At 37.6% G+C, this 16,948-nt stretch overlaps 1 protein-coding gene across 1 annotated transcript; it reads left to right on the top strand.

Annotated features, from left to right (window-relative positions):
- Nucleotides 1–10,949: 10,949 nt before the first annotated feature.
- On the top strand, nt 10,950–11,852 carry ZFP42 (ZFP42 zinc finger protein; the record flags this gene model as incomplete). The annotated part of the gene is made up of 1 exon (XM_079726657.1): nt 10,950–11,852. The coding sequence occupies one exon, from the start codon at nt 10,950–10,952 to the stop codon at nt 11,850–11,852; it is 903 nt and encodes a 300-aa protein (XP_079582783.1).
- Between the last annotated feature and the right edge of the window lie 5,096 nt (nt 11,853–16,948).

Genomic DNA, 16,948 nt, shown 5'->3' with positions numbered 1-16,948 from the left:
CCCTTTAGACTTAACACCTTGAGAACCGATTGTACATTGGGCTTCCCTGGTGGTGCGGTAGTTAAGAATCCGCCTGCCAACGCAGGGGACACGGGTTCAAGCCCTGACCCAGGAAGATCTCACATGCCGCGGAACAACCAAGTCCGTTCGTCACAACTACTGACCCTGCGTTCTAGAGCCTACGAGTCACAACTACTGAAGCCCACAGGCCTAGATCCCGTGCTCCGCAACAAGAGAAGCCACCGCAGTGAGAGGCCCAGGCACTGCAACGAACAGTAGCCCCCGCTCGTCGCAACTAGAGAAAACCCGTGCGCAGCAACGAAGACACAGTGCAGCCAAAAATAAATAAATAAAATAGAATAAAATAAAAAAAGAGTAATCCTGAATCTTTACAAAAAAAAAAAAAAAGAACTGATTGTACACCTCCTTGCCTCTGCTCTGTCATGCCATTTCAACTCACAATAAGAAGGAAATAACAGATTAGTCCGTTGGTAAACCTCTTCTCCTAATCAGTGGTTATTCTTATCTTTGAAAAAAGATTTGAGAGAAATTGTATCCAAGAAATTGTGAGACTGAGCTTTGTATTCTGGAGAGTTAATGGGGTGTCTCACAGCTTCTCAGAAGACTCACAGTATAACTAAACATTATATATGAGCCTTTGCCTGTTAATTTATCAGACTCTTAAAGGGAATTCAGCTTTATTACTCTCAATATTTGATCAAACTTCTATATTTGTCCTAGGATGATGGAGAAAGGGAACGACTGTTAATTCATAAGTAAAGACTTTGCAGAAAATTAGGCAGTGTTTCGTTTTTGTAAACATCCCCCCCTCTGTTCAGTCGATACCAGTTACTGATGGTTACGTGTCCTAGGGAGATTTGAAAGTTAGAAATGCTGATATTTCACATTACTGATTTCTAAATCCTAGGAAGAAGAGCCTGGAGAGTTTCTGAATATAGAGAAGTTTCATATAGAGAAGAGGTCCCTTTATAGATGTTTCAAATTGTTACAGGTTCTAAATGGAGACTTAATCCTCAAATGTGTTTATTTTACTTGTCCTAAAATAATCCGTCCACAAAAATAAAATTATAAGTTGCTGTTTTCCCACTGTGGGAATCTCTAATGTGAAAATGTATTCTATGAAGGTAAAGTTTTTTTAAAAATAAAAATGCTGTAAAATAAAAATTTATTCTACTGTTTTTTGGGGGGTTTTTTGCGGTACGCAGGCCTCTCACTACGTGGCCTCTCCCGCTGCGGAGCACAGGCTCCGGACGCGCAGGCTCAGCGGCCATGGCTCACAGGCCCAGCCGCTCCACGGCATGTGGGATCCTCCCGGACCGGGGCACGAACCCATGTCCCCTGCATCGGCAGGCAGACTCTCAACCACTGCGCCACCAGGGAAGTCCTATTCTACTGTTTAAAAAAAAAAAAAAAAAAGAGAAGCCACCACAATGAAAATCCGGCGCACCGCAACGAAGAGTAGTCCCTGCTCGCCACAACTAGAGAAAGCCAGCACGCAGCAACAAAGACCCAACAGAGCCAAAAAAAAACAAAAAACAAAAAAAAAAAACCACACAGCTGAGGTTGACTCATAAATTTTTATGGAAAAATGAGAAATTACCTAAAGTTAGATCAAGCTCTGAAATTTTCTCCAGGTGAGCCCAATTTTAATAGGTCCCTTAATAGGAAGGGAATTATGTGGATAGTCCATTCTTAAGAGGAAGAAAGGATCTTATGAAACTGCCAAATAATAACATTCATGGATCATTGTCATACTCCAGGGAGAATCTGTGGTCTAAAAAATAGTCTTTAGCTCCTGCACTGAGGCTCACTGCTAAATTCTCACAGAGAAAATGAAACATGACAATGTTTATGTGGTTATAGCTTTCATCTAAAGAGCGTAAAGACTGTTGAAAATATACGAGATTTGGATACAAGTCTCATTCTGCTCAGTGTGAAGTACCAAACAGCTTCCATTTAGATTTTGTTTTAATGCAGAGCCCATCTTCTCCCATTTTATGCTCCCCATGCCCACTCATCCCCCACCCCCAGCCTGGTAAAGGTGGTCAAATGCTACAAACTTCTAGTTATAAAACAAGTCCTGAGGATGTAATGGTGACTATAGTTAATAATACTGTGTTGTACGTGTATTTGAAAGTTGCTAAGAGAACAGATCTTAAAAGTTCGCATCACAAGAAAAAAATTTTGTAACTTTGTACACATAAAAGTTAACGAGATGGATTTAACTAGACTTATTGCGGTGGTCATTTTGCAATACAGACATATATCAAATCATTATGTTGTGTACTTGCAACACATGTTATATGTTAATTACATCTCAGTTTTTTTTAAAATGCAGTCAAAATGTACCTGAATATACCCTCATAAAAATCTTATTCTACTAAGACATCAAATTCCAAGCAGAAACATTTATTATTGGCTGGCTTCTTCTGAATGGAAACTCTAAAACTACATTTCAAAAGCTCTTTAAACTGATTGAACTTGGAAAATTAACTTTGCCTTTAAACTTTGTGTCAAGATAGCAAGACTTAGGTTGTAAACTCTGGCCCATAAACTAATACCTCTGCAGCTTTGAATAAGGCATTTGTCATTACTGACTTCCCATTTCCTTATCCATAAAATAGGTAATAACAACTCATAAGCTTTCTATCAAGATCAAATAAGTATGTAAAAAGGCATTATAAATTACAGAAAATAATAATGCAATAGGCTTTTTATGAAAGTTACACCCATGGAGTTTGTAAAATACCATAATATAATATAAAATGCTATATCTCAAAGAATTAAGCACACTCAAGTTCTAATCTGAGTTTGGCTACTTACCAGTGTGTAAACTTTCTTTGTGCCTCAGAATTCTCATGTTAAAATACTAATAAAATGATGATAATAATAACAATAGTAATATAATCATTTTGTAAATCTGATTTCAAGATAAAATGAGACATTGCATGTAAAACATTTAATTCGCTAAGTCAAATAGAGATAGACTGAAGCTCCAACAATGAAACAATGTTTTACAAGTTTAAGGTTAATATGCATTGACTACACATGACACATGTGTTCTAAAATATTCCATTCCCATTGCTCTTGGCATGAAGATCTAACTTCTTACCATGACTTACAAGGCCTGGGGGTCTGGCACTGCACATCCCCTCTTGTCCCCCTTGCCTTCATAGGTATTCCATCCACTGTCAGGGAGATGCGCCCTCTCAGTTGACCACCTTCAGATCACAGCAGCTCTAGGGAAATCTTCCTGAACTTCCTGATTCCGTCACAGTCTCCTATTCTGGGCTCTCCTAACACCCAATACCTACCCTTCATTGTCCTAATAATAGCTGCATTTCGATATTTACAAAGCGTGATTACTTCGTTGTCTTTATTTAAATTTTTAATATCTTGTTCATCATGAATTTTTGCACTAATTTTATTGTTTAAATATTGCATTAAAATATTATTAATCTTAACTGAATTTTAGAACACCCCTCAAATATTTTTGCAGAAAACCAGTACGTTACATGCCTCACCCTGGTTCTGGTCCTGCAACTTCAGCCTGTAAATTCCAGAAGGCCTGGGATACATATCCCCAGGATCCAGAACAATGGCTTGACTGGGGGAGAAACTTAAATATGTGTAGAGTGAATTAGAGCACATTTGTAGTTTTTGAATTCTAAGACATTTTAAGGGAAATATTGGTTGGTAACACAGAAATAAATTGTCAAACTAAAATTTTTTTTAAAACCAGCTAAAATGTTATTCTTAGAAGAATTACTATGACTAAAACTCTAGCAATCCAAAAAGCTGCTTGTTTCTATCAACCACCCTCTTTGTATCAATTTCAAAAGGCAGCCCATTTTTGTTTCAGGGTTTAATTGCTTCCCTAGCTCATTTTGGAGGAATTCAATTTCCCTTGAGCTGGGTTCATATGACAACAGATGAGTTCCTTCTTTTTGATTTACTTCTCTAGGGCCATGGAAAGGAAAGCTAAAACAAAATGGGAGGAAGAATAATTTATGTAAGAGGTGTAGTGTGAAATGTAAATTTAGATTTTCTAAACATGTAGTCTCCAGTTTACAAGCAGAGCTACACTAACACAAACCAAGTGACCAGACTGGGGAAGGGAACTAATCTTGTTGTTGATTGTATGCACTGTCTCAAAAGTTACAGGGGTGATAACAAAACGGTGTGGTCTAGTGAAGAAGATGCAAGAGTTAGATGAAAAAAAGGATCTTCGGCTTTAGTTATACGTGTGTATTTCTCTCCCTCTCTCTCTCTCTCTCTCTCTCTCTATATATATGTCATCCTATATATGTCATATATACATAAGTGATATTTATTTATATTTTGTGTATATATCATTATATGTATCATTTACATATATAAGTGATAACGATGACATTTTACATAGATTTATAGAGAGAGCCTCCAGTGAGGAAAGGGACTTCCAATGACCAATGACACTGCCATTTAAAGATTTGGAAAGAATGCTCTTCTCAGGATTCTTTGGCTCCTTGAAGTTGTATTTCTTTTTGAAACCCAAAACATTAACATTTTTATCACACACACACACATCTGGTTCAAACGTGCTCTGATAACTTGCCTGTGCAGTTTCTAGAGACCATAGCAGTGCATCACAGAGAACAAGAGAAGTAGTTTCTCACAACTCCTGCCTTCAGAAATTCACCTGCAAATAAAAATATTTTAAGGTAAGGAGCTAAGGAAATTTTATATAACATCTATATCAAATGGACAAGGACCTGGTATGCCTACTGGGGGAGATCAGGGAATAATACATTTTTTAAAAGTTTAATATTTCCCCTATTGGAAACGATCTTTTATTTTTTTCACTGGCATTTATTCTAAAATAAACACCCCCCCCAAAAAAAAGAGCGGAGAACTGCTCCCAGATATATATGTGAATTGCAGGCAAGCATCAAGTGAAACTTTAAGAGGCTTTTAAACGCTGATTTGGTGTTTGTTTTAATGGTCTGTGTACGTATACAAACTATTAAACTTCACTAGACCATGGCCAATGGTGAGCGTTGACTGGTGCTTTCAAAGTGAGTTGTGTTACCTTTAGAGACACGAACAGTCACATAATGGCTGAACAAGAAAAAGCAGTAATAGGAATTTCTCTGCGACAGGGGGTAGGGTGAGATGGGGGTGAAGTTTGGGGGAAGGGAAGAGAAGGCACAGGGAAAGGCGTGGTGTGCATTCCAGGGGGTAAAAACTGCCTCCACCAAAACTGATTTTCTTTCATTGATATATAACTGCTGAAATTTGATTATACTTACGTTCATTTGTTCAGTAGAAATTTACTGAGTGCCTACTTCTTGCTGAAACTGGGCGACGGGGGTTCGAAGAGCTTTCTCACGTGGTGGGGGCCCAATGACTGCGGCGCGGGGTGAGGAGTACCGGGGAGGGGGCGGGGAGAGAGGTGGGTGGGGGGAGTCGCCCCTGCCCCACCCCCCCCCACCCCCACCCCCCGCTCTTGGTTGAATGTGACCCTGGGCTGGCAGGTCCTGCGGCCAACCCCACCGGGCCCGGAGCTGAGCCACACCCACCTCCACGCCCACCGCTGCCTGATCCCTCGACCTTCACAAGGTTGGTAGAGCCTTTCCTTGGAAGTTCAACTAATCAAGGCAGAGTTGAAAAGTAGGTGTAGCCTGATGACAATGTGTCCATCAAAAGGAGGGTGGGTCCAACCGGCGGAGCGCAAAGAAAAGTTGATTCCAGCAGCTGTCGGGAGCAGAAGTAGCAGTTTCTTCTACGTCTTACCTTTCAAAGGAATTGGAAGAGCGGAGCGCTTCGCGGTAGCATGGGTAAGTCTCGTTCCATGGAACTGCTTTTTTCAGCTATTGGAGACGGTGTGTGTATTGAGTTCACTACTTGGGATGGATTTTTAACCGTGGATCCCAATCAAAAAGATTTTGAAAAGCACAAATGGAAAGCGTTTTATCATCCTAGAACCAGGTGGGGAGTGGACCTTGGCCAGTAGACTTCTAGTGTTTAACGGCGTTTACCTACAGCTATTTGGGCCACTGACCTCAAACTTTCAAAACGTAAAGGAGGAAAGTAAATACACTTTCAGGAAAGCAGATGACTGGTTGAATTTTCTTTGAAGTTGCATTTTTAAATTTTGTTTTAAAAAATTGTATAAAATTGTATTGTAAAAATTTGTATAAATATTGTATCTCACTGCAAGAAATGGCTAGGTCTATTTTATGCTAAAATGTTTAAATTACTTATTATAAAGAGTAAACTTATTTTCCTTTCTTTCCTCTTCAATTATCTCTGCAAATGGCACTACCATCCACCCAATTACTTGAGCAAAAAATTGGACTACTCACTCATTCTTGCTTCCTATTTCTCTTACTTCCTTTATCCAACCCGACAGCAAGTTTGGAAGGCTCTATCTCCATTTTCCCTCTCTCCCTCCATTTCAGCTCCGCTGCTACCACATGCTCCAAACCACCAACATTCTTTTCCTAGATTACTAAATAGCCTGCGGGATTTTTTTCTGCTTTCACTCTTGCCTCCCTTAATCCATTCTTCACAAATCAGCCTGAGTAGACTTTTAACCTAAATCACAGCGTGCTAATTTCCTTGTTTGAAAGAAACCCCTTAATGGTTCCCTTCGCTCTGGGAATGACATGCAAATGCACCGGTGCACCTCCTGCACCGTCCTCAACCTTATCTCAGACCTCTATGGTCTTTGCCCGCCATTTTGTGTAATAAGCATGGCTTTCATTGCTGTCCAGCAAGGTAATCCCTTTGTGCTTCCCGTTGCAGCTTGGAAAGAACACTCTTCTTCCACCTCTTTCAACTGGCTAATACTTTTCTTTTTCAGGTCTGGGTCTAATGCTTCCTTGGGGGCCTTTACAGACATTCTTTTTAAAGATAGCCTCCCCTACTTTTCCTCTTATTGGTTTCATTTCACAGCATTTTTCTCAACCTGAAATTATTTTATTTACTATTTTAAAAAAGCTTTATTTACATTTCTGTCTCACACAGATAAAAATGCTATGAAAACCAGGGATTTTATCTTCTTCGTTGCTCTAAGGGTCAGCACCGTGGGAATTCCCTGGTGTTCCACTGGTTAGGACTCCTGGCTTTCACTGCCGTGGACCCGGGTTCCATCCCTGATGGGGGAACCAAGATCCCGCAAGCCGGGCGGCATGGCCAAAAATTTAAAAGAAAAAAAAATTTTTTTTAACTTAAAAAGAATTTTTGAAAAGGGTTAGCACCTAGAACGAAGTTTGGTACTAAATATTTGTATGATTGAATAAGTAAATGATGCACCCTTGGAACTACTTCTATCACAATTTGAGAAATGCAAAATATAGTATATAGTCTCATGCCATTAAGTAATTCATGTAACATCCTATACTACATTTAACCATTACGTTTTCGATGTGGTTATTTCTACCAAAGGAAAATACAGTTTATCAACAGGAGTATTCTCATAATAAATTAATAAGTTACCATTTCAATTTACACATTGTTCTCACAAGCTTGCATATTGTGTGAGAAATGGCATAATGCTCAGACATCTGACAAATAAGAATCTAGTTTAGAAAGGTAAGGGCTGTACTTGGACCCTGGTAAATTCATAAAGAAAATACCTTTCTCTCAACCCTGATCTCATAGGAGATGTTGCTCTAGATAACACCTTGGCATCATTGATAGACAACTTTATGAAACTTCTACCTTAAGCATGTCTAACAGCCCAAATGAATTTCTAGTAAATTAATTTTATAAGATTGCTAAATCAGATATCACCAGTCTGATGACTAAATGCATATTCATCAATTCATTTCATTAGACAAATCTAGTAAGTGCTGGGACATGTGAATAAGACAGGAGAGGCCCTTGCTCTCTTAAAGCTTACAGTCTAGTAGGTAAGACAGGGTTTAAATAATCAGAACCAAGGGGCTGTGGTCAGTGTAAAATAGGGAGCTAGGAGAGTGTTTAGCTTGGAGACCTAATTGAGACTAAGAATCAAGGGAAGCTTGCCTGAGCAAGTGGCGTTTAGGCAGAGATCTGAAATGCAGGTGGGAAGTAAACCTCTGCATGCCCCATCTGCGCACATGCTCATATGGTAAGGGGGATTGAGAGTGGGTAGTTTTGTTTTTTTTTTTTAATTCTATAGTTTGGTATTTATCCTAGTTTTTTTTTTTAATTGAAATGTAGTTGATGTACAGCAATATTATGTAAGTTACAGGTGTACAGTATGAGGGTAGAGAGGAAAGAGCATGGCACTTTACTGGAAGGAGACTTTATTATGGCTTGAGATGAAACAGGAGAACTGGAGATGGCAAGAGATAAGTTTGGGGAGAAAAGCTGGAATCAAACCAATTGTAGCTATTTTAAATGGACTAATTGAGGGAGGGAACTGTTGTGTTCTTTCCTACTTAAACTTCAGATCTAGCGATTTTGCTCCAAAGGTGCTTGCTATATGCACTAATACAAAGTGAAATGAAAAATATTTTTTAGCTATGAGAGCACTATTTTGTTAGGCAAATATTGCTGGATACAGTCTCCCTGGTTTATTTCACCTTTATAAAAGACAGAATAAATAATAACACTTGTACCACTAACATTATATATTATATATTAGGAATATAACATAAACAGCTTGAACATATTTTTTTAAGATTTTTTTTTAATGTGGATCATCTTTAAAGTCTTTACTGAATTTGCTACAATATTGCTTCCATTTTATGTTTTGGTTTTTTGGACACAAGGTATGTGGGATCTCAGCTCCCCGACCAGGGATCGAACCTGCACCCCCTGCATTAGAAGGTGAAGTCTTAACCACTGGACTGACAGGGAAGTCCCTGAAAATATTTTTAAATAGCCACATTTAAAAATAACCTCCTCGGGCTTCCCTGGTGGCGCAGTGGTTGAGAGTCCGCCTGCCGATGCAGGGGACACGGGTTCATGCCCCGGTCTGGGAGGATCCCACATGCCGCGGAGCGGCTGGGCCCGTGAGCCATGGCCGCTGAGCCTGCACGTCCAGAGCCTGTGCTCCGCAGCGGGAGAGGCCACAACAGTGAGAGGCCCGCGTACCGCAAAAAAAAAAAAAAAACTTCCTCAAAAAAATCATGCTATTCTTGGCAAAAGAAAAAAATACAATAAAAACAAAACATGCATTTCAATTGGTAAGGGAAGAGGTTTAAATGTCTTCTTAAACATGAGTATGTATATTACATAGAAATATACATATATTTATATAATATATGCATATATTTAAGAAAACATTTAAACGTCTTCCCTGAACAATTTATATATAAATATTTGATTTATACTTAGTTAAATATATAATGAAAATATTAATTATATTTATTTGTAAATATGTATATATAAATACTTAAGACATTTAAAAATCTTAGAAGTTTTTAATGTCATAGATAACATTCATATATATTTTATATAAGTAAATATATAATTTATTTTATTTGTAATTTATATAGTATATATTTACATATACAAATATGTATATGTGTATATATATAGTGTTTAAGAAGGCATAAAAGCATGTTTTGTTTTCATTCTATGTATTATTTTACCAAAAGTAAATGGCACAAACTTTTTGAGGTGGCATTTTTTAATGTGGCTATTTAAAAATATTTTCAAGCTGTTGATTTTCATTCCAGTACTTTCACATTTGCTCTTTTTTAAAAGCATTTAATTTTTGTTCCTACAGCAGGACATCAGGATGCTAAAATTAAGAGATCTTTTATAAGACACAATTGTAACATTAAGCAAAGGACTCTTAGAAAGAATATAATATATTCATGCTGTAACTTTCATGGTACTACTTTTAGATTTTTAAGAAAAGGATCAGAAACCACTCAAATTCCCCTGTGCCTTTATTTTGACTTGTACTTATAAGAGATGGCAATACATAGACTTCACATGGCTTATTCTCTGGATCCCCATCTTATAGAACAAGGGTGGGCAAACTACAGCCATCCACCAAATCAGTCTCTGTTGTGCACTGCCCATCCTCTGTGTACTGTCTGTAGCTGCTTCTGTGCTACAGTGAGATTGAATAGCTATGACATAGGCCCTAGGGCCCACAGAGTTTAAATCAGGCTCTTTACAGAAAAAGTCTGCTGCCCTTGGTCTAGAATAGTACCTGGCACTTAGCAGGATCCAACATCTACTTATAGAATGAATACAAAGGTAAACTAACAGTAGCTCACATGAGTGGTCAGCATTTGGTCTATGCCATGAACTGTGCTAAGCACTTTAAATGCAATATTTAATTTGAATTTCACAGGAGTGTTACATAAGAATAGGCATATCTTGCTCCCTCACCTCCTTTAAGTTTTTAGTCAGCTGCCACTACCTCAGTCAAGATTTACCTGGAGCTCCCTATTTAAAATTACAAACCCCTGCTTTCTACCGGTCCCTTGGTTTACTTTATAGTGCTTTGCCTTATAACATACAATATACGTTACTTATTTTGTATACTCCATGGGGCATACGTTACATTTTTGGTATAATATATCTATTCACTGGTGTGTCTCAACCCATGAGTAGCCTAGAACAGGGCTAGCACACAGTGAGTGCCCAATGAATGTTAGGTGATCAATTAGGGAGCTCAGATAACTTATGGGGGATACCCAGGAAAGAAATGGTTATGACCAATGTCTTACGTACATCTGTCACAGCTAATTCTCTTACTCTCTTGCAGAGTTAGTCAAAGATGTAAATGTAGTGATTCTGTTATTGGAAAGTGAGTTCTAGGACATTTTTTGAGGTCATTTTCTGACAATGGCTCTAATATTGGAATATATTTTACCTAATGACTACTATCTCAAACAGGTGCTTGCTGAAAACAATTCACGTAGATCACTCCTACCCAGAAGTGGTTGATCTATCCTGGTGCAAACCTTCACGGAGGGAGCTAGCAGGACGACATGGACCAGAAACTGAAGAAAAGGGAAAAGACACTTGGCCAGAAAGGCCTTGGTAGAAGAGCTGTCAGTGGGGACAAGTCACCGCCAGCCCCGCAGGAACCTCCTGACACGACGTGCACCTTATGTGATGAGGAAGTGTGCTATGAGACTAGCTTTCGGGTTGTTGAAGAGGATTCCTTCTCTGACTGTTACATAGAATGCATAATAAGAGGTGAGTTTTCTGAACCTATCACAGAAGAGGACTCACTTCTTAAGTCCTTTGACTGTCTGAAAGAAGGATCAGAACAAGAGCTTTCTCAACAGGTTCTTACGGCAAGCTCACTTCTTGAATGTTCCTTGGAATACATGAAAAAGGGGGCAAAACAAGAACTTCCGCAACAGTTTGGTGGAGATAATTCACTTCTTGAGTCTTCTGAGTACATGACAGGCAAGAAGCTTCCTCCTGGAGAAATACCCAGCATTGACTTTTCAGATCCTAAACGGCTCACAGAATGTACTAAAATGAAGCCAAGTACAAATAAAGAATATGATGCTCCAGAAAAAATTGTTTGTCCTCAGAGCGGATGCATAAGAGAGTTCAAGAATAGAGCATCCATGAGAAAGCATCTCCGAGTTCATAGTCCCCGAGATCACGTATGTGCAGAATGTGGGAAAGCCTTCAAGGAGAGCGCAAAACTAAAAAGACATTTTCTGGTTCATACTGGAGAGAGGCCATTTCCGTGTACTTTTGAAGGGTGCGGAAAACGTTTTTCCCTGTCCTTCAATTTGCGTACACATGTGCGCATCCACACTGGGGAGAAACCTTTTGTATGTCCCTTTGAAGGCTGTCTCAAGAAGTTTATTCAGTCAAATAACATGAAAGCGCACCTCTTAACTCATGCAAAGGCCGAAATGAGTCAATGAAAGATGGAAAATAATCCTCAAACAGGATAAGCATATTAACAAAAGAATGATTGGCAACAAATATGCCTCATTGATTACTGTTTCAAGAAATAATTTTTAAATCAATATTGCCACAAGGTATATTTTTTTTAAATGTTACTAAGATAGATGCTCCTATAGTCTGTGATGTTACTTTAGAACTTTGTGCGTAAAATTATAGTGCAGTTCCAATAGTAATGTCAGTAATGAACTTACTTCAAAAGCATAATCCTTAATATATGACAAATTGGATTTTTGGATATGGGACTTAATATCTCATACTATAAGTACGAAATTAACTTTGCTTTTAAGTTTGTAGTTTCCAACTGTTTAGCTTTTTCCTTTTATACTTCTTAATACATATGATAATTCCAGAGAATGAAAATTTTGCAATAGATCGTCAATAAATGAATGAGTAGTTAAAATTTTTAAGTTAAATATATTGTTTAATCCTTTTATTTTTTATCATTGTATCAAACTATATTGAAATCATATAGTAGATGTAAATGGTTATTTGATAGTGTCAATCCATTTGAATCCATTTTAGATATTTTTAAATAAAAGGAAATAAAACCCCAGAAATGTACTAAATCTGTGTTAAAAAATCAAAGAAGTGTGCATTAAAAAGAGATGCCATTTATTTGTCTTCAGAATTAGCAAAGCATGGCAAAAACTGATTGTTCGGTATCAGTGAGGTGTCAGGGGGAAGTTGCTCTCCTACAAGGTCAGTTAAGGGATGTTGTCACCCGCCATTTGGGGAGGGGAGTGCTAGATCAGTTTTCTAGGGCTACCATAACAGTACCACCAACTGGGTGACTTAAACAACAGATATTTATTGTGTCATAGTTCTGGAGGCCAGAAGTTCAAAAAAAAATATTGGCAGGATTGGTTCCTTCCTAGGGTTGTGAAGAAAAGCTCTGTTCCAAATGTCTCTTCTTGGCTTGTAGATGACTGTCTTCATGTTTACATGGCATTTTCCTGTATCTTCACATCATCTTCCTTCTGTTCAGATTTCCTCTTAAAAGGATACCAGACATACTGGATTAGAATCCACCCTGATGCCCTCATTTTAACTTGGTCTATAAAGATGCCCATCGTCAAATAAGGTTACATTCTGAGGTACTGGGGTTTAGGATTTCAACATGGATTTTTGAGTGTACATAGTTCAAACCATAACGTGCACTTTTTTAGACCCAATAATTTCATTTCTAGAATTCCATTCTACAGAATATGTTCACTAATGTACAAAGATAATTTGTTCAAGGATTTTCACTAAAGCATATTTTAATAGTAATTTGATTCATAACTTGAATGTCCATTAAAAGGGAACAAGTTGCATAAATCTTAATACCTCTATTCAACAGGAAATGTGCAAATATCCTTAAAGGAAACTTGGCTATAAAGGGAAGGAAAGAGGTCCACAGCCAGAGGGAAGCCATAGAGTAGGAGGAAGTTTGATGTTTAAGATTTAAGACACCATTGGAGATAATGGTAATATGTACCATAAACGCTTTTCAGGAGAAAAAAAAGTCAACACACAATATAAACAAATCAAATTTAAGATTAATCTTGCTTTTATAAAGGCCAAAATGTAAAAATACGTATGATTTTTTTTAAAGGAAAGAAAAATCAAGGACTTTTTTACTTAGGAATGAGCTAATTATTACTGTGGACTATTATGGAAATTTAATTTTTTATTTATAATATATTTGGTGTGGAATTTATACCATCATTTCTATAGAAATGTGGGTCCAGAGCCTCTAAGTTAAAAAGAATACAGGATACATAATCCATTCATAAATTTGGAATTTCCTCTGAATCAAACACCTGAGTATAGAATTTAGGATGAGAATTTGGTGTTTGATCAAGATGATGAATCATATGTTTGTCTGTTTTTTGCTTTGACAGCAGTATATTTAATTAGATCCTCTAGGAATTTCTATTCCAAAGTTGAATTAGAGTTGCTATTAGAATAACACCTTTGAGGACTAAGTGAAAGGCACTAGGTAAAAGGCGGGATTAAATAGAGAGAAGTCAAGACCAGATAAACTCATTGGCGGGGTTTAGGCTGTAAACTTGAGACCTGGGACTAGGGCATCAAGAAAGATCAAGATTGGTTTCCCCTGTGTGTGGAGGCTGGTCTGCTTCTGGAGACTACCCTTTCTGGAACTGAAGGGGCCACAGTCTCAGTATTTACAACCCTAAACGCGAAAATGTACAAGGAACATCAATCTGAGAAAGTGCTTGTGTATCTGGATGCCAAAGCTTAGTTAAATTCTGACTTGGGAATAGGACGTTAGTTGGCTAGTCTCCTAACTGTATTTTTGTTTGGGTTTTTTTTTGTTGTTTCCAAAGAGGAACCCTAAAATTGCTAAGAATGTAACAGGAAGAAAGCACGTGGATATAACGAAAAAAGAAAAGACGGGAAAGGAGATTAGCTAATGAGGATATGTCATCTGAAATCTTTGCTAATGTTTCAGAAAAGAAATGTACATATAGTTTCCACATTTGTATTTTAAGTAAGAAGAATGAACACAAGATATGTGAATACATAATCCAGAGAAAACTACAAAAGAAAATCAATCCATCTAGATTTTTACGTCTCCAGATACTGGCATTTTACAAACCCCAAGTCCTGATGAATAAATAAACATTTTTGTTTTCATGCTGGTATCTGGATTCATGGCCTGTATATTTTTTCTTTCTTTCTTTTTTTAATGGCCAAAGGTTAACAATTAAAAGGTCACACTAGAGAAATACATTCTACAAGAAGTGAAAATCTTAAGGCAGAGCTCATCACTGTAACAGGGCATAGTTAGTTGGCACTTAATAAATTATGGAATGAATAAGTGTGTAAAAATTTAGCTTAATACGCTTTTTAAAAACTATAGTTATCAAAATTATATGTAATTCAGAAATAGCTAATAAAACATTACTTGCCTTTACATAAAATCAGGTTAGTCCAAAATAAAGGTGGAAACCACAGAAGTGTTTAATTACCTATGCATACATCAGCTCTTACTCCCCAAAAGTAATCACCACTTAAAAAGGATTTTTCTAACTGTTATATTTTTTGATCATTTTTGTTAATAGTGAAAATTATCTTAAATCCCATTATCTTTTTTTTTTTCTGTCTTCCTCCTCTAAAAGGGACAGGAGACTGAGGGTCTGTTCAACTCCTAACATCTTGGATAATGAAGAACTATCCTGCCTTGAGAATTATATCTACCAAGGCTGTGATTAGATAGTTAGCAATGTGTTAAACCACTTACATTCCTACTTTAAATTAGTTTATTTTATTCTCTGTGATATGTGCACAGGTCTCCCAAACAGTCATACTTGATTTCTGTATTTTGCCTTAGCTACAGTGTGCATTGGTGGACATAAGATTTCCATCCTATTTTATCCAGAAAGAATTCTGTGCAAAAGCAGAATTGTCAGATTCTTATATTACTTTCCTGCCAAATAGGCATGTGCAGAAACCTGTGTGTGCTTATGTTTTAATTACCTAATGTACTAGCTCTGACTGAATAAATTGTATGATTACATCTTACACTGGACACAGAACAGTGCAAGTTATATTAAAAAGCCATTATATTTGCAACTCTGAGCAAGAGACTATAATTAAAAGGCAATTGGAGGAAATTAGCTTTGAGAGTACAAGAGTTTAAGCAGGATTTGGTAAATGAACATTAACGGTTAACATGTGCTTTTTATTAGGTCTTTTGCTTCTTCTATGACCCCAGGGTTGAATTTCTTTAATGTCAGTGGATCAGACATGTGAAAACACCTGTACAAAGCTATGCTTTACAATGTGGCTAAAGTTATATCCATAAAAAAAGCCAACATAACTTTTGTGACTTTAGTAAATCAAGGTATTAGGTAGGCTAGAATGATATCCTAGGCGTTAATAAACTTTTTAATACTCCTAAGATCTCGGGTATGTGTCATAAAAAACATACTACATGCTTCTTGCAACTCAAAATGTTGATCATAAAATACACATGTACAAATCAAAGAAGTAATACAACTTTAGAGAATTTTGATTATCATGGCCATTAAACAGTTTAAAAGTTGTTAAAGTTATACACAATATGTGTAGTAGCACCCCATCTTTACCTAAGGCAACCAATACATCTGCAAACTGCTGAGGACTTAGCATGGTACTTACTGATACTTGGTGGGGTGGCGGGGGGCAGTGGAAATCTTTGTGCTTATCAGATACATATGCCTAAAATATCTTATAGTTATGGCAGATTAGGGATGGCTGCAAATTCTTTGCTACTCTTCCAGTTGAGAGTTCGGGTCTATGTCCTTTCCCCTTGAGTCTCTGCTGGTCTGCTTTGATCAATAGGGTATGGTGTAGGGACTGCCTTGGTGGGGCTATGGTTAAGACTCCGTGCTCCCAATGCAGGGGGCCCCGGTTCGATAAGGAGCCCACCTTGCCGCAACTAAGACCCAGCACAACCAAATAAATAAACATTTTCTTAAAATAGAGTATGGTGTGAATTATGCTATAATAGCTATGCCAATTCCAGGCCTAGCTTTTAAGAGGCCTGGCAGCTACCGTCTTGCTCTTGTAGAAACCAACTGTCATTTTAAGAAGTATGACTACCCTAAGACCACCATCCTGGGAAAACCAGCAGCTGTTGCAACAGGGGCTGTTGCAAGCCACTTGCAGAGGCCCAGTAGGACAAGAAATGGAGAGAGGAAGGCAAAGGAGTCATGAGGTGCCAGGCATGTGAGTGAGTCATCCTGGAAGGGTCACCCAGCCCCAGTCACCCCAGGTGACACCAAATTAATTACAGGGCCTAGATGGTCCTTTTCCAAATTTCTGACCCACAAAATGATGAGCAAAGTGAAATGATTTTTTTACATAGTGACTATAGTTGATAATTTGTAAAACTGAAATTTGCTATGAGTAGAACTTAAATGTTCTCACCATATATATGTGTGTGTGTGTGTATATATATATATATACATATATACATGTATATAATCATCACAATGTACAACTGAAATATCTTACAATTTCATTTGTCAATTATACTTCAATAAAACTGAAAAAATAAAATGGC

This window comes from Hyperoodon ampullatus (assembly GCF_949752795.1).
Source record: "Hyperoodon ampullatus genome assembly, chromosome: 20".
NCBI classification, from domain to species: Eukaryota; Metazoa; Chordata; class Mammalia; order Artiodactyla; family Ziphiidae; genus Hyperoodon; species Hyperoodon ampullatus.
Note: the sequence above shows the minus strand (reverse complement) of the source record. Positions and strands in the feature narration are given on the sequence as shown.